The sequence below is a fragment of the Malaya genurostris genome, chromosome 3 (assembly GCF_030247185.1).
Source record: "Malaya genurostris strain Urasoe2022 chromosome 3, Malgen_1.1, whole genome shotgun sequence".
Taxonomy (NCBI): domain Eukaryota; kingdom Metazoa; phylum Arthropoda; class Insecta; order Diptera; family Culicidae; genus Malaya; species Malaya genurostris.
This window is the reverse complement of record NC_080572.1, coordinates 49488303-49514150: the sequence shown is the minus strand read 5'-3', so window position 1 is coordinate 49514150 and position 25848 is coordinate 49488303. Positions and strand designations below refer to the sequence as shown.

At 35.6% G+C, this 25848-nt stretch overlaps 1 protein-coding gene across 1 annotated transcript in view; it reads left to right on the top strand.

Moving 5' to 3' along the window:
- The first annotated feature begins 1248 nt into the window (after positions 1-1248).
- LOC131435486 (sorting nexin-17) overlaps positions 1249-25848 on the top strand; it is a 30756-nt gene continuing 6156 nt past the window's right edge. Inside the window, exons 1-2 of the mRNA XM_058603414.1 lie at positions 1249-2072; positions 12440-12632. Of these exons, the coding sequence (XP_058459397.1) occupies positions 2007-2072; positions 12440-12632 (259 nt within the window). The 5' untranslated portion in view covers positions 1249-2006. The remainder of the gene's footprint in view (positions 2073-12439; positions 12633-25848) is intronic.

Sequence of the window (25848 nt, the reverse complement as noted above, 5' to 3'; positions counted from 1 at the left end):
TCGTGATGCGCTAGTTCCACCTATATTGTACTGCGCGAACTATTTACTATCGGTACACCTCTTGTGTTATGTAAAAGTTTTTTTACTAGTTGGTTTCCCCTCGTTTGTCAACACCGATCAGCTGCTTGCAGGGATGCCTGATTTCATCATAATATTTGAAAATGAATCGTCACAATACATTATTGGACTACGTTGATAATATATTTAACTTTTTTTAGCGATGTTGGAAGGTAACCATTTATTTTTCTCAACGCTATTCTTCTAGACTATTTTTGATTGTGTTGGTCATTGTCACCCGAAATTAAGTGGCAGGAGACCAGAAACAAGTAAATATTGTAACAAAACAGGTTCGATTTTGTATTGCGTTGGAGGATGAGAAGTAGGCACAATTCTGCATATATTTTTGGAAATATGTATTAAAACCAAAGATAAATAATAAAGACATGTACGTGCATATAAATATTTTTGAAAAATGTGGTTCGTTCCCGGTACCTTCTGAAATGACCGCACTCACCGCTTGGTGGAGCGCGAGATTAATTGCATTGTTATCATTTGAACCAAAGTGTGCCATAAAATCTCAATATATACAAATGAGCTACCGAATCGAAACGGTTCTCACGGTTTGACATTTGCATTAGGAATGTATGATGGGAACTCAGCAGTGCAACCAATTTATCACCATTGGTGCCAGTTTCACGGAGGACCGTAGATGTGCGCCAAAAAAAGATCGTGACTGTCATGTCTGGAAATTCGTTTGTGTTAAAACTGTATCCTGCATGAAATTGGAATGGACGTATACAAATCAATACATTACAGTTAATTCTGTATGAATGGCAACTCTGTCGGTAAATGAAAAAAATAAACACATAATCTAGATGACAGACAGGGCCAAAATAACTGTTTTACCCTAATTGCATGACACTGAGTTCAATTAAGTAAAAAAACCCGGACGTTCGGCCGAATAAACTCTTCAGTAACACGAGAAACTGTCCGGGAAACTGAACGTGTATGAGCTGCTTTAATTCTAGCAGAAACATTTTAAATCGGTCAGTTTCACGAAATATTCCTAAAAATCTGCAGAAATCTAAAATTTTCGAAAAAATCTGTTATCTGTGACGTAGAATCTGTTTAGCTAAATAGATGGAAAAATCTGTATAATAGACAAATCAGTGAATATGGCAACCCTGTAGCTGGGTTTGGTTTTCATTCGGTCGACTCGCAACATTCTATTCATTCGTGCTTGTTGTGCAATGCGAATCGGTTGTGGTAATGTTGTGTGGGTTGAAGACAGCCTTCATTGAAAAGAGGTTTGAAGAACGTAAAACAAGTTTCATTCTGTCCGTCGTTAGCAGTCTGATTCAACTAATCGATACAGTTTATCTTCGGTGAAGACATGTAGAGCAATCGCTTGAAATTTCTAGTAATAGGTAAACACAACTCCACATTGAAAGTCTTCAAGGAGCAGAAACTGTCCAAAATCTACAAATAGAAAATCGTAATTGGATGTCATCAATCCCGCTTGTTGGTGGTGTTAGTGTCAGTCTGGCTCGGGGACTGTTTATATACTTATATCATTTGGCTTTGTCCACAATCAGTAGGTTGGCGAAACAGTGGACGAAGTTGGTCGAGTTTCCGCCGATGGGAACGAGATCGGGGATCACTCCGACGGGTACGTGATAAGGCTAAACAACGACGAACGAACTAGTGTCCTCAAAGTGAAGATATAGAGTTCTTAGAGTTGAGTGTAATTGTATTATTAAATGTAAAAAAACATGACTAATAAAGAGTAGTGTTATTTGAATTGAATATTTTCTGCTCAATGTATATCGAATGAGGTACATTCTTCATTCACTGCGGGAAACCGCATTCCTACATAACATGTGTCAATTAAAATTATGTATGGAAGTCAGATCGCATAGTGTACACACGAGTTTGTGCTGAGTTTAAATACTAAAGCAAATTCGTACGTTGCTTTTGAGGTGAAACATAGAAGTAGATAAACGGGAATGATGCATTTCTCAATTCCGGATACGCAGGAATTCGGTTCGGATAATTCCGGTTCATCCTTCACGGTAAGATTTTAGGCCATTTCTATTTGAACTAACTACTAACTAATACTGTAATAAAAACGCAAAATTGGTTTATTGTTTTGAAGATCTTGCATTAACATCTGTTCCAATTGAACTCGTTCATCAGTATCAATCACCGTCCCCAGGCGCAACGTTTTCAGAGGGTGGCAAACCAATCCTTGGGATCTTTTTGTTGTGCTACGTCCAATCGATCCGTCCGGAGATGTAGTTCAGCCTTTTTTTGGCTCTCTACACCAACGATGGGGTCGGCAAATCTTGTTTTGCCTCGAGTGCCAAATTTTCTCGGTACACCAATGGTCTTATGCTCCCATAGAAACTATTTGATATGCCCAGCACATTACGGCCACTCAACGTCTATTCTACGTACGATAGGTGATTCTCCACACTGCAGTTGGGATTCGTGATTCATACGCCGTCTTCCACCTGTAGTACTCCATAGATGGTTCGCTCCACCTTTCGCTCAAGAGCACTAAGGGCACGTTGATCCTCTGCCAACAAACGGTCTGAAAATTAATTAAAATCCCTCTAGTATTCTAGCAGAGGCATCCTTGAGAGGTCATGTTTCAAATGTTCGTGACATTCGATTCATTGGTGTGCAAAGTTACCAGATATTTTACGAATTTTTCAATATTTACTGATTTTCAAGTAAATTAAGAAAATTTACTGAATTTCATACGAATTTTACAAAAAAATACTGATTTTATACAGATTTTCAAGAAAGTTTGGCTTTTCTGCCAATGTATAAGTAATATTACAGAAAGTTTTTCCTGCTTTATCATAAGATGAAAGAGGAACGTGATCAATCGGACCGATTTCGATCGACAAATTTAATTGGTTTAACCCCATGAATCATTGGTTCATTGAAAATCTGCGCAAGTTGAACTTGTTAACTGTTGAACTTTCAGAACGCATCCAAAGTTTGTAATACATGTACAAACTTTGTCATTCTGCACATTTGATACGCTCATGCTCCTTATTTACCATCAATTGCTCTCTCCTCTCGACAGATTCTATATATTATTTATGTAATTAACGCTGAAAACTGTGTAAGACTTTTTCTATAAACAATGAGAGAAAAATTTGCGCCCTAATTCCATTTATGATTATTTTTTATCTTCTCTTTCATCATTAAAAAAGATGAATCTTCCTTTTTCGACCGGGATGATTTCTCCTGGCACTTCAATGAGTGCAATAAAGATAGAGATAATTTAATCAGGATTAAACATTTTCCCACACAAAAGTTATTTTATTTATATATAAAACATGTAATCAATAAAAAATAAGTTATACGGATTTATAGCTCTGCCGCCATCCCGATGATAGATACATACATTTATTTGCACTACATCAGATTCTTTTGGAATTTAGTTCTAGAGCTAAATTTGAAACCTGTTAAGTTCTTGAACTCAGGTCCAGTACCTGAATTCTAAAAATCAGTTCTTTTTAGAACTAATAATATATTCCCGAAGAACTATGCAAAGTTTTCCTACTATGTAAATCTAAAAAAAAAAAACAACTATAACATTGTTGTATTGACGTGAATACGCCTTACTTGGCTATGGAGTACCTTTTAAAATTCGCTTTGTGGGAGAATTTAATCATAAATATCTCGCGTAGTACTAAACGCAACGACATAGTTCTTTCTCCATGCAATCAAGAAATATGATCAGCTATTTACGTTTCAATTGTGTGAGATATCCACAAATAACTAAAAAGTTAAGTGTTCTTAAACTTCTGAAAAACTGATTTCGCTTGGTTGCCTGCTTGGAACTGGACATCGTGGTTAGGACATCACACCAACAGCAGCAACAACCTACGTGGTGTAAAACCTTATTTGGGTTGGATTCCGGAACCGAATTCAGATTCTGTTCCATTTGAATTCTGAATTAAATTTTAGGTTTAGAACTTAATCTTAGAATTTAGTTCCGGAGTAGCGGTTCAGAATTTAGAACTAAGACTTTGGAACTAAATCCTATCTCGGGATTGTTTGGCTAGTGTTTTGGAACTGGTTTCTTTACTAGATTTTGGAACTAAATTTACCTACCCGCATTTTTACTCTCTTTCGACCTGTCTTATTAATTTGTGTGTTAGAATAAGTGTGTCGCGAATTCGTCATACTTTAGTATAGGTGCACCGTTACACTTCTGGCAGTAAAGAGAAGAAAACTTGCACAATTCACAGAATATATCAACTTATGAGAACGATTTTAGATAATCAGAAGTGTGAAGTTTTGTTCGTATTCACGTCATCCAGTTATGCCTCTGACATTACTCAGACTGATTTTTGGTTCGCTCGACGTGCAGAGCGCCGAATTTTTCTATTGTACCGATGATACGAAATAAGTTTTTAAAAAAATCGCATCTAAAAGTAGATCGATATTTCATTGTATTGAAAAACATAAGCGAATATTCATTCCTCAATCTTCAGTTTTCACTTACAACGAAGACATCAACTAACAGGATCTAAAAACTGGAAAAATTTGATACCTTTTGCCTTTTTTATATGGAAAGGTTACGCAATTACTAAGAAAAACGAGACCTGTAGCGCCGAGTTTCTTGTACTATTCGACTTGGTTCGTCGAGATCGCAAAATGTCTGGGCGTGCAAGGTAAGATTGAGATCCCATCAAAATTTCAACTGGGTTCGGAAATGCAGAGTGATACCCGTTAAAAATCAATTTCAATGGTCTGTTTTTATTTGTAACGATGTGAATAGAACCAAATTCATAAAAATTGGTTCGCAAATTGCTCTAGTCGACAAGGCTTGTTAAATGATGGCTAAATAAAGTCACGCTTGCTATTCTGATGCTCGATTTCTAATTCATGAAGCTCCAACGGCAGCGGCTCAAAACATGAAATGAAATTTACACTGATTTCTCAGAAATGACTAGTCCGATTTCCACAAATTACCCTACAGTCCTTTGGACTGTTATTGCATTTTATGCGGATCCGACTGCCAATTCCGGAGTAACAGGTTATGAGTGTTGAACATTCCAAACCATCATATAAGTGATGAAAGATGCAAAACTGGTCTTAAAATTATTCAAATTTGTAGATATATTTAGTTGATGGCCTCTCCCGTCATACCGGTGCTTCGCATCCGATTTTGGCTACCGACAGTGATAGGAAGTGATCAAAAAGCTGAAAATTACATCGCTTTCGCATATAAACGTTGACTACAACTCTATATGGATTAAAGTTGGCTGTTAAATTGTTTTAAATGATTGTTTGAAATTTCAATCACTCATTACCCTATAATTTCGGTACTGCAAGTCGGATCGAAAAGAGAATTTATTTGAAATTACAAAATTGTTCCTTCGATTCTCAACGTGTGACAATCGATTAAACATTCCATGAGATGTCGAAGTGAGTTCCACTTTAGAGTCATTATTTTCGGTACTTTTACAGGTCGTCAAAAGGTGAGATTACTTTTGAAGGTCGTCAATGAGGGTGCAAAATGGCTTATAAATGAAAGCCTATTGTACATAGTATATCGCAACATATCATTCTGCTTTGCATTTCTCATATAGAAAGGCTATGCAATCACTGTGAAAACCGACTTTTTATCCGGTTCCGGACATATATGCACAAAAAAATGGAAAAAATATGCACTCACTGTTTTCAGAGATGGCTGAACGGTTTTCACAAACTTAGATTCAAATGGAAGGCGTAATGATGCCATAGTCTGATAATGAACTTCTTTTAGATTCGACTTCCGGTTCCGGAGTTACATGGTAATATGTAAAAATTAGAGAATTAGAGAAAGTATGCACTCAATTTTCTCTAAAACGGATCAACCGATTTAAATGAAAGGTCTTATAGTTTCCTAACAAATTCTAGAACGTTTTATCTGGATTCAACTTCCGGTTCGTCATAAGCGATTATCACTAAAGTGTGATAAGCGTGATAAGTGGAATACTAACGATTTTTTCACGAACGGTGGTAAAAACATATACAAATTCCATAAAACTGTCTGATACATTCTTCTAGTTTGTAGGCATAAAAACTTAATTTGGCACTACTGGTCCCTCCTTTTCCAGTTCCGGAAGCACCGAAAGTGGTGATGAAAAACTCCAAAAATAGAACTCACTTCGATTTCTCTGCGATGCTTGAAACGATTTTCACAAATCTTGATTTGAATTGAGTGTCAAAGTTTTCAAATCGCCATATAGATTGAAAATATGTACAGCACCGAAAGAAGAAGAAACACACAAAAGGAATGATGCGTATGTAATGTTGGTAAAATATGGTGCTGCGGTCGATAAAAATTTCAGCTATTCTATGATAAGTGCGACCGAAAGAATAAACAAATATCATTGAATTCAAATTTATTTGAAAAAATATGCAACTATTTCATCCGGTAGTGCAGGAAAACCGTTCCAGTTCCGGTTTCGGAAGAATTGGAAATGGTGATTGAAAACTGCAAAAAGGATCTCACTCGCTTTCCTTCAAGATGGCCAAATCGATTTTCACAAACTTATAGGTTCAAAGGAAAAGTCTTAAAGTTTCATACGGAATTTATAAATTTCATGTGGATACTACTTCCAGTTCCGGAACTATAAGGTAAACAGGATTTGTAGAGTTTGTTCATTATATTGTGGTAAGCCGGGTATAAACAAATTATGTAAAAAACCCGTTTTTATCCACTCAGTGATGTAATGATGCCTTTCTCATATATCTTATAACCAGTGTTGCTAATAGAGCGAGAACCCAGTGCACGCAACACATTTTCGAGCGAGTGCGAGGCGTATTCTATCTTACTCACACTCCTCCGCGCACACTTATGAGTAACTCATAAAAAGTTACATTTTAAACACGAGTGCTGTTTTCTTATGGGTACGATGAGTGAGAGTCAGCAGGAGTAAACACTTATTGCGAGTGGGTTACTGCTGCGAGTTTGCTCGCACTATTTCAGATTATGTCCGTACTCCAAGACTAGGGGACTTAAATGCTAAGCATGTCCAGTGGAATGGTAGGCAAAATAACAGTAATGGTAAAATACTTCATAATCAACTCTCAGCTGGTTACTTCACAGTTCTTCATCCCAGTAATCCGACTTGTTTCTCTTCCGTGAAAAACCCGTCTACAATTGATCTGGTTCTAACATATCAAAGTCACATTTGTAGTGAACCGATTACACATGCTGACTTTGACTCAGATCATCTTCCTGTAACATTCAGACTTTCCAACGAAGCTTTAATTAATCCAATTAGTTCTATATTCAACTATCATAGAGCTAATTGGTTTGATTACAGATCTCACATTGAAAATCATGTGGATCATGAAACTATTTTAGAAAATTCTGCGGACATCGACACAGCAATTGATAATTTAAATCATTATATTATCGAAGCTAGAAATCTTTCAGTTCCCAAAGCTCAAACTAAATTAAATTCTTCTATCATCGATGACAATCTTCAACTGCTCATTCGGTTGAAGAATGTTCGTTGACGACAATATCAACGTTCTCGTGATCCTGCTATGAAAAACATAGTTAAAGATTTACAAATACAAATTAAACATAGATTTACTCTTTTGCGAAATGAAAATTTCGCTAAAGAAGTTGAACAAATTAAACCATATTCTAAACCTTTCTGAAAACTTTCTAAGGTTCTTAAGAAACCTCAGAAATCAATTCCTGCTCTCAAGGAAGGAAATCAAATACATCTTACAAATGGCGGAAAAGCTCAAAAACTTGCTCAGCAGTTCTAGAGTGTACACAATTTTAATTTGAACGTTGTGAATCCTATTGAAAATGAAGTCTCACTGAAATATGATCATATTTCAATCCAAGTGTTATCACAAGATGACATTATTGAGACGAATTTTGATGAAATTAAATCAATTATTAGGAAACTTAAAAACATGAAGGCTCCTGGTAATGATGGAATTTTTGATATTCTTATTAAAAATCTTCCCGATGTTGCCTTGAGACTCCTGGTTAAAATTTTCAACAAGTGTTTTTCATTAGCTTACTTCCCAAAAAGATGGAAAAACGCTAAAGTAATTCCTATCCTCAAACCTGATAAAAACCCAGCAGAAACATGAAGTTATCGACCAATTAGCTTACTTTCTTCTATCAGCAAAAAAAAATTTTTTTGAAAAAATTATCTTGTTGAGAATGATGTCTCATATAAATGAGAATTCAATTTTTTTACCAGAGCAGGTTGGATTTCGTCATGAACATTCAACTACTCATCAACTTGTCAGAGTAACGAACATGATAAAAGCAAATAAATCTTCTGGGTTATCCACTGGAGTTGCTCTTCTAGACATAGAAAAAGCATTCGACAGCGTTTGGCACAAAGGTTTAATAGCAAAAATGTCTGATTTCCAGTTTCCTATTTATTTGATCAAAATGATTCAAAATTATTTAATTGATCGTACTCTTCAGGTTAGCTATTGTAAATCTGAATTGCTACCCGTACGAGCCGGTGTTCCGCAGGGATCGAGCGTAGCTCCAATCTTGTATAATATTTTCACTTCTGATCATCCAAATCTATCCGTTGGTTGTCAGAAATCGCTATTCTGTGACGACACAAGTCTGTTAGGAACAGGTAAAAATCTAAGAGTGATCTGCAGTCGCCTACAAAGAAGCTTAAATATTTTCAGTGATTATCTGTCAAAATGGAAAATCAAACCAAATGCAGCAAAAACGCAATAAATTATCTTTCCTCATAAGCCAAGAGCTTCTTTTCATAAACCAAACAATAATTACATTCTCAAATTGAATGGCTTGGAATTGACATGGTCTGATCAAGCTAAATACTTAGGTTTAACGTATGACAAAAAACTCACTTTCAAGGATCACATTAAAGGAATCCAGGCAATAAATATATTAAATGTTTATATCCTCTTATAAACAGAAATTCTATGCTCTGTCTAAAAAACAAATTGTTAATTTATAAACAAATTTTCAGACCAGCCATGCTTTATGCAGTACCAATTTAGTCAAGTTGTTGTTCCACCAGGAAGAAAACGCTTCAAAGGATTCAGAATAAAATTCTGAAAATGATTTTGAAGCGTCCTCCCTGGTTTAGTACAAATGAGTTACACAGACTCACAAATATAGAACCATTAGACGTAATGTCACATAATATTAAAAGCAAATTCCGCCAAAAATCGATGCAATCTTCAATTGAATTGATTCGCTCTCTGTATTAGTTAGTAAGTTAGTATATAAGTTCTTTCTCCCCATTACACAATACAAGTAGGTTTAGAATTTTCCCTACACAAAAATCTCAGAATTGCAAATGATGTCCTCATAGTAATAACCAAATCATATATATATATATATATATATATATATATATATATATATATATATATATATATATATATATATATATATATATATATATATATATATATATATATATATATATATATATATATATATATATATATATATATATATATATATATATATATATATATATATATATATATATGTAATAGGGCTGAAAAGTCATCACTTGTGGCTGAACACCCAATTAAAATCTTAATAATTTAATTTTAACTCATATCTCAATAAATAGTTATTAAAAAAATCACGGGGAGCACACTCACACGGGAGTTTCAGATGTACTGATGGCACATGAGTGAGAATTATCTGCACAATATAAGCGAGCTTAGCAACACTGCCTCATAACATCATATAACATATATTACAGTGAAATCCGCTAAACAACTGTTCATTGAAAAGAAATAGGAAAATTTGTTCGAACGTTATCTAACAAAATCTACAAATTCTGTTTGCCCTGTAGTTCCGAAACCGGAAGTGATATCCACAACGAATTCAGGAGTTCAGTATGAAACCGTAAGTCTTTTTTAAATATATAAGCTTGTGGAAATCGTATTGGCCTTCTTGAAGAAAAATGAAAAGTGCAGTTTTGTATCATTATTTCTAATACTGAAACCGGTTTTCTAGGACCGGAATAGCCTAAGTTGGTTCGTATGGCAAGCAACAAATATGACTTACAGATTGAAACAGTTTTGAACCTAATTAAAATGATTTTTCCCCTCTTTTGCTTCGTCGCTTTAGGAGGCGGTGAAATTTTTTTCAACACTTCACAATTCTAAAGCTTTATATGGGACTATACAACCTTGAATTTCGACCTAAGTTTGTAAAAATCAGTCACGCTATATCTGAGGAAAATAAGTAATCCGAAATTGAAACTCAACCTTGTAATTCCGGAATCAGAAGTCGGATGAATTTGAAATTCATGAATTACCTATGGCATTTGAATCCAAGGATGTGCAGACCGGCTTAGTCATCTCCAAGAAAAGCGAGTGCACAAAATAGCTACATACACAGAAATTTTGCGTACTCAATGAACTGATTCGAATGGTATATACCATTCGGGACTCGGTGCAATGATCGGTTTTTGCAGTGATTGTATAACCTTTCCATATGAGACGAGCGAAAGTCCCGTGAAATAATACTTCATTCTGAATATTGATCATAGAGACAAAGACTTTGCTTAAATTCCAATTGGTTGACTTACTGGACCGTATGGATAAAATGTCGCAAGCTTGAATTTCGGTAGTAAATGCTACATGTGGAACACGTTCCTGTCAAAAGCAGAGATTTTACTACACAACATCTTTCGAACATGTAGTGTTTGCAATTTTTTGGTAGGTAGCTCTAGAGGTTGCTACTCGTATGCTTGCTCATAAAGTGAAGTAGAAAAATCAAACAAAGTTGCATCTTTGCAGCAGTAAGTACGTTTCTTGCTTTGTGCATGCTTATTCCAGGTTTTTGAGCTCCGTGGCGATACTGCACGCAGTAAATCCTAAAATTCTAAAGTAGCGTTAACTACATATTCGAACTTGTTTTTTTATTCATACAAACTCGCGTTGTACTCTGTGGACTTTGTTTTTAAGAAGATACTACAAACAATGGACTTTACTACATTTTATTTATACGATCCACTATCTCATGCTTTATCTCGATTAAACCAACTAAACGAAATTTAACAAACGTAGCGAACCTGCGTTTCTGTTACTTTTGCATGTGTAAGTCAAGCATGAATCAGCAGCATCAAACATGTAGTAGGATTATTATTATTATTGTTATTATTGACATCACTACATCACCGGCATGGTATTACATGAAGCATGAAGTGCCGATGTATATTCATTTTTTCAAAATAAATTCCAATTCATTGACATTCAGCTAAAATTTTTCGAGAAAATTGAGTGCACATATTTTCCATAATTTTCACATATTACCCTGCAACTCCGGAACGGGAAGTCGAATCCCAATGAAATGCAATAGCAGGCTATGGGATCATAAGACCGTTAATTTTGAATTAGAGTCATATCGGGGCTAGTCCTTGAACTTCACTTCACATCACATCAGATACCAGCATAATCGAAAACGGTTCGTATGGCCATGAAATAATGTGACGAATAAATTGAAATAGTTTTGAGTCCAACTTTGATGATTTTTTGGTATCGTCATCTTCTATGACGGCTTGAATTTTAAAAACGGAAGTCGGAATCGGATAAAAATCACCAATTACGTATGGAACCATAAGTCATTTAATTTGAAATTTTAATTTAAAAATTAAATTCGTTTTGGCCTTCTTTGAGAAAACAAGTGATCAGTGTAGCCGAAGTCAGTTAAATTCGCCTAAGAGAATGTAAACCATTTCGTTTAATTTGAAATTTTTGAAAATCATTTTTGAGAAATCGTAGTGCTCTCTAAATAAAATTTAAACCGAATACCGGTAAAACTGAAATAAGTTTATCATCGACTATCAAAATCTGTAAACCCGATTAATTCAAGTGAAATTGTCGGATCTGATTAAAAAACAAGAAGTTTTTATGAGAGGTAAAACAAATAATTCAATTAATTAACTTATTGTGTACTTGTTTTTCTACATTATGCCCGAATTTCAGTTTGGTAAGCACTGTCTTTCATCTTCCATCACAAGTTTAACTCACACCACATACTCTCTCTTGAAAAGACGTTGTCTATTTGTTAACCACTTTGCACATTGGTTTCAGTACACGTACCATATGAACTTTAGTATGCATTTAATCATCATGCTATTACGTTCCAGTGGGTAACCGATAGCTCAACTAGACACGTATCAAGTGTGATAAGCATAATCGCACCGCTTTGAATATAAACAAGCCAACCGTTTTGTTAATAAGCTTGACAAGGCGATTTTAGAATCAAAAATATGTATTTTGTTCCATACAATTACTATTGCACAGTGTAAAAGCGAACCTAATATAAGCTTAGACTTGTTTTTTTTATATTCAGCTCAAAATCGTTCATTACGCTTCTATGACTTTAAAGTGCATTATTACATTACTTTTCGTTTTTTGTTTTTTGCAGGGCTTCAACATACACATCAATGGAAGCTTCCACTGCTGTCTGCGGTACAAACAACTACACAGCCTGCATGAACAACTGAAACGGTCACTGCCCACGCTGGTATTGCCGAGCTTTCCGCCCAAGAAGTTGCTGCCGTTGACACCGAGTCAAATCGAACAGCGGAGGATTAGCCTCGAGCGTTACATTCAACTGGGTGAGTGTCACGGAACAAATTTTTTAACCACGACACGGAACAGATTTGTCACAGACTTTTCAGACATGAAACCGAACAGAGACGTTTAGTAAATATGATACCTTCAGAAGCACGCCATCTAAATCTAATTGTCTAGTATTACTAGAAGAATGAACTACCTAACTTTGAGTACTTTCCATCAGGCTTCGGAGTTTTGTTCAATAAGCTAATTGTAGGTAAAATGCTTGTAATTATTTTTTATCAGGAATCGAACCCAGTTGGGCTGTGTGAAAGGCATCGACTAACTCATCACGTTTTACCCGTCCCCCACACGAGTAAGTTATATTTACGTCGCACAGTGGTTCGAATCAATAAAAACATGGACATAAATCAGTAACTGCCAAACCGTTCTTTTAATGCATATAGTTGCTTTGAAGAAATTATTTACAAATATATACCGCGTAATTTGATCATATCATTAATTGTTCATGGCCTACTTTGACAAAAAATGTAACCATAACTTTTTTATCTGAAGAGATAGAAATTTTTTTTCTTCTACAAAATTTTAGAACAAGTAAAAATAATTTACTTTGTCAAATATACCAAAAGTCTAGGTCGCACCGTTTCGGATATACAAAGCGTTTTTATGGCAACCCCCTTAAAATCAGTTTTTTATTCATAAATTGTTTCGAGCTATTTTGTTATGCATACTTTGTTTGGAATAATTGTAGAATTTATAAAATCGCATATTTTTGTTGAAGATAGTGCATAGGTTTGTTCTTTCCTGGCAAAGTTATGCAACATTTTACCTTTTTTTTACCTAGGATAAAACCTTGTACCGAAGCGAAATATGCAACTTTATGCAGCTGATTTTTACAAAATTTGTAGGAAAAGATGTGCCCAATATCATAAAAAAAAATCTAAGTGGAACTCGGTGGAACTTTTTTTTTAGGTCTTTTCAAAGTTAGTTTTAATTACTGAATTATGGCAACCCCCTTAAAACTAGTTTTCTAGTCATAGCTTGTTTCGTGTTATATTTTTATGCATACTTCGTTTGGAATAATAGTAGAAAATATAGAATTTCATAATATTGTAGAAGCTAATGCATAAGTTTAATCTTTTCTGGAAAATTTATGCATAATTTTACCTTTTTTTACCTAGGAAACCTTGTGCCGAAGCTTATACTTATTGATCGAATGCAATGCGACTAAGTGACATATTTTAATGATTTATTAGGTAACATTAACTACCTAGTTGATTGATTAGGTTGTGAAAAGTGTTGGGAAAAATTACTCATTTAAATGCTAACTTTGTAGTAGATACTTAGGTAATAGAGATAAATCGACGACACGACCTGCCACTCGACTATCAAAACTGTATCGCAAATTTAACTACCCCTCAGTAACTGGTAATGTCAAAACGGATTTGCTTGAAAAAATGTTGGAACTGGCAACACAAGTTGATAAGTTATTGATTTTGAAAAACAGTTACCAGTAGCCTTGGTAACTACATATGGAATGTAAACAAAAACAAGAGATTCTCACTTGAAACGAAACCAGTTGGCGCGCTGGCAGGTATTAAATGCATTCTTTCAAAGAGTTTTGAGTCATTTTTGCTCATTTTTTTTAATTTGTATCTTTTTATAGCCAGTCAGATACCTCTAGCTTCGGCTATCAGTTCGATGTTTCTTTCCATAATCTTCACAATATCAACATCGTCAGGGAAGCCAAAGAGCTGTACGTACTTTCGGAAGATCGTGTTGATCCTCGCTCTTCGAAGCAATATTGAACAAGAGACAAAAGAATCCAAAACCTTGCCGTAGCCCTCTCTGAGACTTGAGACGACTCGAGAGCGTCCCAGATACTTGGATGTAGCACATTACTCTATCCATCGTTGCCTCGAAGAATCACGTCAAATTATACGGAAATCCGCATTCGTGCATAATCTGCCATAGCGATTGTGTCGTATGCCGCTTTGAAATCAATGGCGCGTTGTATTCTCGACACTTCTGGAGTACTTGTCTCATAACGAATATGTAATTCGTAGTGGCGTACCGTACCGCCAACGCAAATTATTCACTACCAAAAATTTGATTTCGGTTGTTTACGGTAATAAAAAACTTCTCTTGTGTTATCTTCAGAGGGAATATATTCATATAACTAAGCATTGATCACTTTCATAACGTTCCCAGAATTACATTCCTCGTTTAAAGTTTTGCTCGAACTTCCTGGTTTAAAACTAGTCCACCAAGCCGATTGAATGTAGACTTTTTGATAACTCGCTCCAGGCGACCACAGTGTTTCTATAAACTTGGTGGACATATCAGCATTGTTTAAGGTTGTCAAAAATTTTGAACGTGCCTGTTCAACGTCACTAGTTTGTAATTACCCTTGCTGGATTGAACTTTGAAGTGCCAGCGTTTGACAAATTTTATATACGATTCAGCCCTCGAATGAATTATTGTTATTCCACCAATGAGGGCATCAATGTCTCTCGCATTCAGTTTATCAACCGATCCACCACCTGATGTGTTCCCTGATCGTGCATTCCAATTAAAGGAAAAATTTTGAAGAATCGTTCTACCGATGCCAAATTATCTTTTTTGATTGCATCTTCAAACTTTTGACAAACGACGTTGCGGATCTGTGTTGTTGCTTGTTCTAGCGTAGAAACAGCTTTTCGAACGGAAGCTATCGATCCAGACACGTCATCAGTATTTTTTTGTAAAAGATTCTTAATAATGAAATGTGGAATTATTCCACAACTATTTCAAACTGTTTGTTTATTTATTCTGGTGCTCCTTGGTAACTAGTTCATAGCAACTTAAACAGTGTTGCTCGAATAGTTAGTTTTTGTCATTTTCAAGGGGTCGCTATATTTATGGTAACTGGTGGTAAATCGCACACGAACACTTTTTATTCCGATTTTTCTTCGGAGTGTCTGGTCGTGTCGTCGGATAAATTCTACGTAGGTAAATCCAAAAAAACTGTTTTTATAATAAAGCGAATATCTCAAAAATTTTTTTTTTACATTATTCATATCTTCAGCAAAAATACTTGAAATGTGCGCCCTCTGTTTCTTAACCATTCATGGTTTCAGCATGACCATAGTGAAAATGAGTCACACGAAGAGTACTCAAGATATACTCATTGGAAAATAAATTGGATAAGGTACATGTTCTCCTATAAGTATTATAAAAGTTTGCTGCATTAAGTTGCATATTTCGCTACGGCACAAGGTTTCCTAGGTAAAAAAAGGTAAAATTATGCATAAATTTTCCAGAAAAGATTAAACTTATGCATTAGCTTCTACAAAATTATGAAATTCTATATTTTCTACTATTATTCCAAACGAAGTATGCATAAAAAAATAACACGAAACAAGTTATGACTAGAAAACTAGTTTTAAGGGGGCTGCCATAATTCAGTAATTAAAACTAACTTTGAAAAGACCTAAAAAAAAAGTTCCTCCGAGTTCCACTTAGATTTTTTTTTATGATATTGGGCACATCTTTTCCTACAAATTTTGTAAAAATCAGCTGCATAAAGTTGCATATTTCGCTTCGGTGCAAGGTTTTATCCTAGGTAAAAAAAAGGTAAAATGTTGCATAACTTTGCCAGGAAATAACAAACCTATGCACTATTTTCAACAAAAATATGCGATTTTATAAATCCTACAATTATTCCAAACAAAGTATGCATAACAAAATAGCTCGAAACAATTTATGAATAAAAAACTGATTTTAAGGGGGTTGCCATAAAAACGCTTTGTATATCCGAAACGGTGCGACCTAGACTTTTGGTATATTTGACAAAGTAAATTATTTTTACTAGTTCTAAAACTTTGTAGAAGAAAAAAAATTTCTATCTCTTCAGATAAAAAAGTTATGGTTACATTTTTTGTCAAAGTAGGCCATGAACAATTAATGATATGATCAAATTACGCGGTATATATTTGTAAATAATTTCTTCAAAGCAACTATATGCATTAAAAGAACGGTTTGGCAGCTACTGATTTATGTCCACGTTTTTATTGATTCGAACCACTGTGCGTCGTATCGACTCAAATTCAGAGTGAACGTGTTTTACCTAATTTAAGCTTATTGATCAAAACTGTCGCTGTTGGATGTTTATTTTTCAATACGGGAAGAACGAATGAAAAAAAGATTCGAAACAATTCACAATAAAGTAAAAAAAGTCAAACAATAGGTAGTTTTTATTTTCTGTGTTGGTTCGACTTTGGTTTAAACAAAGACATCATATTAACAAGGTATCTAGCTCTCACATTTCCCGAACAAATCATTGGTAACACCTTGTTTTGTGAGCATGCTCAAGTGCGAAAATTGCATTCTAAAAATATGTGAGATGATGAAAATTGTAAATGAAATCCTTCCACGTACCCTAAATATTCTACTGATATGAAAGACTTTTTAACTGGTTCTCACAAATATCACGCATTTTTAAGGTTATAGCCGGATAAGAATGCGAAATCTACCCCCAAAAGGAATTCATATCTTGACACTACACACTTAAAAAAATCCCTGTGATTTTACATGTTATAAGATGCACATAAATGGAGCGTCGCTGTTCACGCAAATTTACGTGAACTTTTCATATTGTGTCTAAAACTCCATGACATGAAATTTGTTGAAATAAAAAAAAAGAATACTGATAGCAACCGCCGCGACTTGAACCCAGAATCATTGGATTGCAAGTACGTCTGTTAATTGACTGAGCAACAGAAGCATACTCCTGCTTGGCTGGTAAAAGGTGCATTTAAATTCATACAGTCGCACCTGCTAGCAGAATGCAAGTTACAGTCGAAACCAGTAAAATTCAAGCTATTCTAACATTAAGTCATTACAAATTAAATTTCCCGTCATTTGACAAATTAGGTCTTTATGAATTACATCGTATGAGGAATTAAGTCACTTATAATATTCAATTTTTTTTGTGTGTATATTTGAAAGAGCTTGTACTAAATACAACTTTCCCAAACTTTCAATTTTCTAACTGCCATATTTACGGAGCTATAATGGTTTTATGGATTTTAATTTTATCTCTTTTAGGCATGGTCAAGAAGGTGGACAATTTTTTGAAGATGTATTTCTTGCATTAAAAATATCGAAACGCTTCCGATTTTGGTACCATTCTAGATTTTTTAGTAATACCGGGTGTACCGGTATGAAATGAATGTTAAGACACAAATCTCGATGAACATTAGAAAAGGTCCCAAGTGCAAGTGACAGTTTCTCTTGGTTTACTTTCTCTGTCATTTATTACGGTAAATTCCAGTAATTTTCAACAAATTGTACAGCTTCTATCGAAAGTTGATGTTTTTTGCTATTGTCCTATTTGAAGTGTTAGATGGAAGGATTGCTGATTGAGCCGTAATACTCGAAAGAGAAAGTAAACAAAGAGAAACTTTCATTTGCACTTAGGACCTTTTCTCGTGTTTGTCTTCAAATGTGTCGATAATGAACATTTGGTGTGAACGAGCCACAATTTTTTTCTGTTTGGTTGCCATGTCATCTGTCCAACATATTTAATATACATCAAGTCATTGAACAAACAGCATCATAGTATTTCATCGTGTTAAAAATGTCGAATTTTGTACTAGAAAGTGATTGGTTTGCGGAAAATATAAAAATTTTGTTTTCGTTTGTTGAAAATTGCGGCAGAAACGCATCGAATGCTTATAGAGGCATATGTTGGTCATGCTGAATCAAAAGCAACATGATGTATCATAAGCAGAGCTAATAAAAGTCATTTTCATTGACTCAAAATAGACAAAAATGACGAGAAATTAATGTTACTCTCAGCTTCGCTTGCAAACTATGAGAACGAAATCCATGTCCAGTCAATGACATAAGCGGGGCCGTAGTTTCAAAATTGTGTTTTTTCTTTCATTTGTTCTTTCAATCATTTGTGGGTTTCAGTGAAAATCCCATAGTGTCGGTATTCAACCGAAGCATTGAAAATCGAAAATTACAGAAAAAGGTTTCACGATGACTTTTACATGTTGCTGCTCGAATTTGTAGTAGTTTTGGTTTCCAAAGAGGTTCAGGGATGTAATTACTTCGGTTTGTCATATTTTAGTCACTCTTTATAGCCAAGCGTCACAGATTTTCAATACATCGATGAAAGAATGAGAATTGAAATTCTGCTGATGCTCCCCGAAGACGTTAGTTTGGTTTCGGCTTGTCATAGAGGAAAGAGTGACGTTGGCAATTATACTCTCTCATTTTTTCAATGAGAAACGAAAATGCTTTGTCTCTCTTCGTTTGTTCTGTTGTCGGTCATTTACGAATGAGGCAGTAAGTTGATCATGAGCTTCTAAAACTTAGTGAAACTGTTAATAATAATCGTTACAGACAACAAATGTTCAATTAGAACCATAAATTATTCAAAAAACGACTGAAGAACCAAGCAAAGTAATTTTGTTACACGAAAATGCACCTGTGAACAAAACAAACCCAGTTCAGGACACGATAGCACTTAGCTAGGAGTTGTTACCCCACACGCCATATTAACCAGATTTGGCATTTTCCAACTACCATTTGTTATCTTCGATTAGTCTCGTATTGGATAAGTAGCACTTCAATTCCAATGAAATTTGTAAAATTGGTTAAACTTTCCGACAATGCTTAAAACATGTTTTTTTCTTATTTCTCGGTTGAGCGGGTGTTTTAAAAATCAAATATGCTTTTCCGACTCAGTCGATTACCGGACGTACTTTGTTATCTAATGATTCTCGATTCAAGTCGCCGCGGTCACTATTAATATTTTGGAGGTGGTTAGCTCACTTCGTCCACGTCCCTTGTTATCATTTTTTTTCAAGTAGCTCTTCGTCAGCAATGCTATAGTTTTCAATAGGTTTATATCTCATTGCAAACTTAAATAGTGTTGTAATTTTATCATCAACTGCATAGTTTATATCGTATGTACGCGAAAGTGATCGCATTGTGTGAGAACAGGTATGCACCGGGTGACGTCAATTGAGCCCATATATTTTCGAATGAAAAAAAAAGGTTTTTTTGAAGCTTGGTTTAGTGTTTATATGACCAACTAGGGGTCTTTCTAATGGAATGCAAATGTGAAAAGTGAGAACGAATTAGTTAGTTTGAGTTTCTCTGGTGTGTCGATCATGAAACTGATCTCAATCACATCTATTGTTAATTATTAATTAAGCTTGAACGAACTTGTTGAGATTTAGCGAAATATGTAAGAAAATTTCACGCAGTTACATACTTCATACTGCCACAGTTGTAGGAGTTTCTGTTTTCCTAATTCCGATTACAAGATATCTTTTGTTCTTTCAATTTTGTTTTGTTTTACTAAACTTTCGCTTCGTACAACATGTGTATTTAAAAATATTTATTCTTAATTTTTGGAGAGTGTTCTTTTGATGTGGAACACATCTTTATTTTCTATATAGGGGTACAAATTAGAAACTCAAGGAAAAATACACGTAAAAATGTGGTCAGATTTTGAACACTCACAGCTCAGTATATTTTGTATCAATTATTCATATTATTTCATTATTTGAAAACCGAAATCGCTACAGTAAGACCAGACGAATAAAGAAGATTCACTCAAACGATGCTTTTCATCACTGGTAAAGACTTTAGCAGCCACAGGGCTACAGCTCGCGAGGAGATTAGGGAGGGTAGATCTACAAAAAATTATCCGAAAACTAATCGCCCGAATATCTTGAGAAATCCTTCATCTGAAAATACCATAAATAGTCACCGCTAACAAAAAATTAAACACTATTTAAAATACACAAACGGTTCGTACTCACACTACCATGGTTTTACGTGGTTTACGGGTCGATGCTGGAGACCGACGAACGTTGACTGCTTTACGGTCGCCAGCGCGATTTCCTTGTCGTTTGCTGGCAGATTCGGGCCCGCAGAAGATCCGGATTTCTGGTTTGCGTTCACCACGTTCCACGCGGTAATTATCTGGTGTCGGGACGGATCGAAGCGATGGTTACTGCTCCCTGCCTAGCGCGTGGTTGACTTTTGACGATCAGCGCACTTCCGGTCGGTTCAACGGGAACTTTGTAGCTAGATGGTGGGGTCAAAAGTGGTCGTTGATACTGGTTGGTCGATGTGACGGGAATTTGCAGCACGAAGAACCTGCACAAAGACACGCACCCAACAACATGCTGGTTTTAGAAAACGCACTACACCGTCCGCAAATTTGCACCTTACCTTTAATCGATAATACCGACACTAACTATGCTCCAATAAACTCGGAGCCACTAACTTGCCTTATAGCTTGGCACTGGGGAAGGAAAACTATTTTATGGTGAACTGATAAAGGGAAACTCAAGATATTTTAGATTACCTAAAACTACACATCGAGGCGCGGAACAAAATTAAACCACTCCTGCCTCTTCCACGATCCAGAACAAAGTGGATGATCAGATCTTTGGAGTCCTCAGATTAAGCGTGAGTAAAATATTCCCTTCCGGAACTACGTAATTAATTACGAAGTTTTCCGAATCTCTCCTGCATACGATTTCCAGTCCAGTCAACCAGGTCCGGCGTGAGAGTGCGTACTATAATATTCATTGGTACTCGAATGGCACTCTCGAGAGAATTTATTTAGAATTGTATGCGATACTGAGAGTTGGCCATCAACGCGAGGGGTCATACAATATTTAATTTATTCGGTAAAGCTACAATTTCTATGATTCGCTTTGAACGTATCAAGCCACTTATTTTCAATTATAAATTATTGAAATTTTGATTAGTAGCGAGCAGTGTCCTACTTTGTCCGCTAAAAATCTCCGGCATATCGGATTTCCCTGCCATAGACGACGGTTTTGAAGGAGTAAGCGATATATCAAACGGAAAGCATCACTCTGATTGGTCAATCGATGCAAAAGCGAAGCTGTTGGAAGCACGCGAATCTATAAATAGAAGCAAAATTATAGCTAACGTTTCAGTTCTACGCGTAGCATGCTAGAGGTAGGTTGTTGCTAGACAGCAAGACAAAAAGTGCCGCAAAACGATTTGAAGCTTTAATTGGTATGCTCTGATCTTGTGTCATGCAAGCTCGGATGAAATTCCATGTAATGTCGTTTCGCCTAAGAAATTGACATCTACCCCAAGGTAAGTTTTGAGTGCTTAAGATTAATTTCTAATTTATATAAGATGAACTCGATTGATAATTAGAAATAGTTTATCGCTTCAACCGAAATCGCAGAATGGTAGAGAAACTTAAAGCTATAAAAATAACTTCTTGCGTACAAAACTTGAACACATGCTTGGCGAGAAGCTTTAATATCAAAATCGTATCGCAGATATGTAAAAAGACATAATTGCATACATTTGGGATATTGGTGTAATTTCGTCGGCTATAAAACAAATACAAATCAAGACAAACAATGTTCGGTGTTAGTTCCTAATCAAGATCAATCTAAGCAGACTCTCGTGCAATCGGGAATTCAAAAGTGTGACGATTGATTGAATTGTTTGATTGTAGATCATTAGAAATGTTGGTTGCCTTGTTCCACATCAATGGTTCGAATAACCCCTTGGGGCTGATCCTTGTATTTTTTTCAATACCAAATGTCTTAGAAATGCATGAAACGTTCAGATCTAGTGTAATATCAAAAAAAATTTTTTTTTGAAAAAATCTTCGAAAAATTTTTAGACTTCAGTGTAATTGTTATTTGATTATACACTTCATTGTGTATTTCTACTGTGCTCGCTGATTATCCAGATCAGAGATGCCAGGTAAAAATTTCAAATATCTGCAGACAGGGTTGCAAAAATCTGTAAATAAAAAAAAAAACTTCAGCCAGCAAGTATGTCTTGCTGGGAGCAATTTCTCTACAAAGTATGTCACGCAAAACTGACTTGACGAGCAAAAAAACAAGGTCGCGGCAATTTCAAAAGTCTGTAAGTTTGGACGAAAGTCTGCGAAAAACTCGATTATCAAAAGTCTGCACAACAAAAAATGTCTGCAGCACTATACACGAAATCTGCTGATTTTCAGACAAATCTACAGATCTGGCATCTCTGATCCAGATATACAACTTGAAATTTATTTAAAAAAGTTTTAACAAAACTTGAACAACGTATGATCAATTAATAGATCTGTAAAACTCGCATAATTTATGTAAAACATGGTAATTTTTTTCTAATATATACCAACAGTTTTCGCCAAAAAATAACCGAAAAGCGAAATTTAATCAAATGGCACACTAATGGCTAAATTTATTGAGTTGAATCAAATATCATTTCGGGGTACATGAAATTTTCGATGCCAAAAGGCTTAGAATTGCATGAAACGTCGAGATTTAGTGTCATCTCGAAAAAAATTTTTTTTGAAAAAATCGACTTTTTGGGACTTAAAAAAAATATCAAAATTAAAAAAAAACATTTTTTTTTTAGATGACACTAAATTTCGATATTTCATGCAGCTTTAAGAGTTTCGGCATCAAAAAAATTTTCGATTTTAGAAATTTCAATGTCCCCCCCATATGGTGCCTTTTCAAGATCGAAAATTTTCAAACCTTTATCACCGGGCAGCACCCCTTACGCATGTCCGATTTAGCTTAAATTTTGCATGAAGGCTTTTTCGAGGTGCTTAAACTTTTGAGCACTAGAGCTTAACGAAAATAACGGTGATCCCAAAATTTTGGCACCCTAATATATATAAGAGCGGTAAAAATCAACGTGTTTTGTCGGTTACGTCACATATACCATCATATATCTGGAAACAAAAGTCACAACCATTTGATCTTCGAACTTGATCAATGGCCCGACAGTAGCTTTCAAACGAACCCAAGTTTGTTAAAATCGGTTCAGCCATCTCTGAGAAAATTGAGCGCGTTAAAATACAACGCTTTTTGTCGGTTACGTCACTTATACAATCTTATCTCCGGAACCAAAGGTCTCAGCCATTTGATCTTCGAACTTGATCAATGGCCCGACAGTAGCTTTCAAACGAGCCCAAGTTTGTTAAAATCGGTTAAGCCATCTCTGAGAATATTGAGCGCGTTAAAATACAACGCTTTTTGTCGGTTACGTCACTTATACAATCATATCTCCGGAACCAAAAGTCACAGCCATTTGATCTTCGAACTTGATCAATGGTCCGAGAGTAGCTTTCAAACAAGCTTAAGTTTGTTAAAATCGGTTCAGCCATCTCTGAGAAAATTGAGCGCGTATAAATACAACGCGTTTTGTCGGTTACGTCACTTATACAATAATATCTCCGGCACCAAAAGTTACAGCCATTTGATCTTCGAACTTGATCAATGGCCCGACAGCGAAAATTGAGCGTGTTCAAATATCTTCGAAAAGTGCACATACATACACACACAGACATTTTCCGCTCTCGTCGAGCTGAGTCGAATGGTATATAACGCTATGGGTCTCCGAGGCTCCGTTCAAAAGTCGGTTTTCCAGCAATTCTAATACCTTTCTATAGAGAAAGGCAAAACGACTATAACATTTATAGTGAATCCTGTTAACACAAATAGTAACGAAATCCACTTTGAGAAGTTTGGAGTTGATTTGTTTTTTACCTTTTTGCCTTTCTCTATAGAAAGGTATTAGAATTGCTGGAAAAACCGACTTTCGAACGGAGCCTCGGAGACCCAGTGTTATATACCATTCGACTCAGTTCGACGAGATCGGGAAATGTCTGTGTGTATGTGTGTGTGTGTGTGTGTATGTGCACTTTTAGAACATATTTGAACGCGCTCAATTTTCTCAGAGATGGCTGAACCGATTTTAACAAACTTGGGCTCGTTTGAAAGCTACTGTCGGGCCATTGATCAAGTTCGAAGATCAAATGGCTGTGACTTTTGGTTCCGGAGATATGATTGTATAAGTGACGTAACCGACAAAAAGCGTTGTATTTTAACGCGCTCAATATTCTCAGAGATGGCTTAACCGATTTTAACAAACTTGGGCTCGTTTGAAAGCTACTGTCGGGCCATTGATCAAGTTCGAAGATCAAATGGCTGTGACTTTTGGTTCCAGAGATATGATTGTATAAGTGACGTAACCGACAAAAAGCGTTGTATTTGAACGCGCTCAATATTCTCAGAGATGGCTGAACCGATTTTAACAAACATGGGCTCGTTTGAAAGCTACTGTCGGGCCATTGATCAAGTTCGAAGATCAAATGGTTGTAACTTTTGGTTCCCGATATATGATGGTATAAGTGACGTAACCGACAAAACACATTGATTTTTACCGCTCTTATATATAAATATATATGGGTGCCAAAATTTTAGGATCACCTCTATTTTCGTTAAGTTCTAGTGCTCAAAAGTTTAAGCACCTCGAAAAAAGCCTTCATGCAAAATTTGACCTAAATCGGACATGCGTAAGGGGTGCTGCCCGGTGGTAAAGGTTTGACAATTTTCGAACTTGAAAAAGCACCATAGGGGGGAGTACATGAAATTTCCAAAATCGAAATTTAGTGGTATCTCGAAAAAAAATTTTTTTGAAAAAATCAACTTTCTGGGACTTAGAAAAATTTCATATTTTTTCTAAGTCCCAAAAAGTCGACTTTTTCAAAAAAAATTTTTTTCGAGATGACACTAAATCTCGACGTTTCATGCAATTCTAAGCCTTTTGGCATCAACAATTTTTTTTCGATTTCGAAAATTTCATGTACTCCCCCCTATGGTGATTTTTTCAAGATATATGAAAACTCCACTAAGTGGACTAAGAAGGCTTTTTTAGATTAGCATCACTGATTACAAATAGGCAACGCAAATGTCAAGCACTAGTTTGGAAAAATGATGCTGACTGTGTGACATAAACACTGAAGCATGCTTTTGTGAACTATTCGAATCAATCTGCATCAATTGTTGTCAAAATTAGTGTCCAAAATTATTTAATAAAAGTATGAAACATATTTTCATGAGACTGTTATGAAAGAAGAGAAAGGCATTATCACACCACTAGGTGGATTAAGAAGGGGTTTTTTTATAAATATAAAAAATAGGTATAGAATTCGCTCAAACTTTGGAAAAATTTTCCGAGGCCCGGAGGGCCGAGTGTCATATACCAATCGCAAATATCCGTGTGTGTGTGTGTGTGTGTGTGTGTGTGTGTGTGTGTGTGTGTGTGTGTGTGTGTGTGTGTGTGTGTGTGTGTGTGTGTGTGTGTGTGTGTGTGTGTGTGTGTGTGTGTGTGTTTGTGTTTGTGTGCGTGTGCGTGTATATGTGTTTGTCTGTATGAGATCTCAGAGATGGC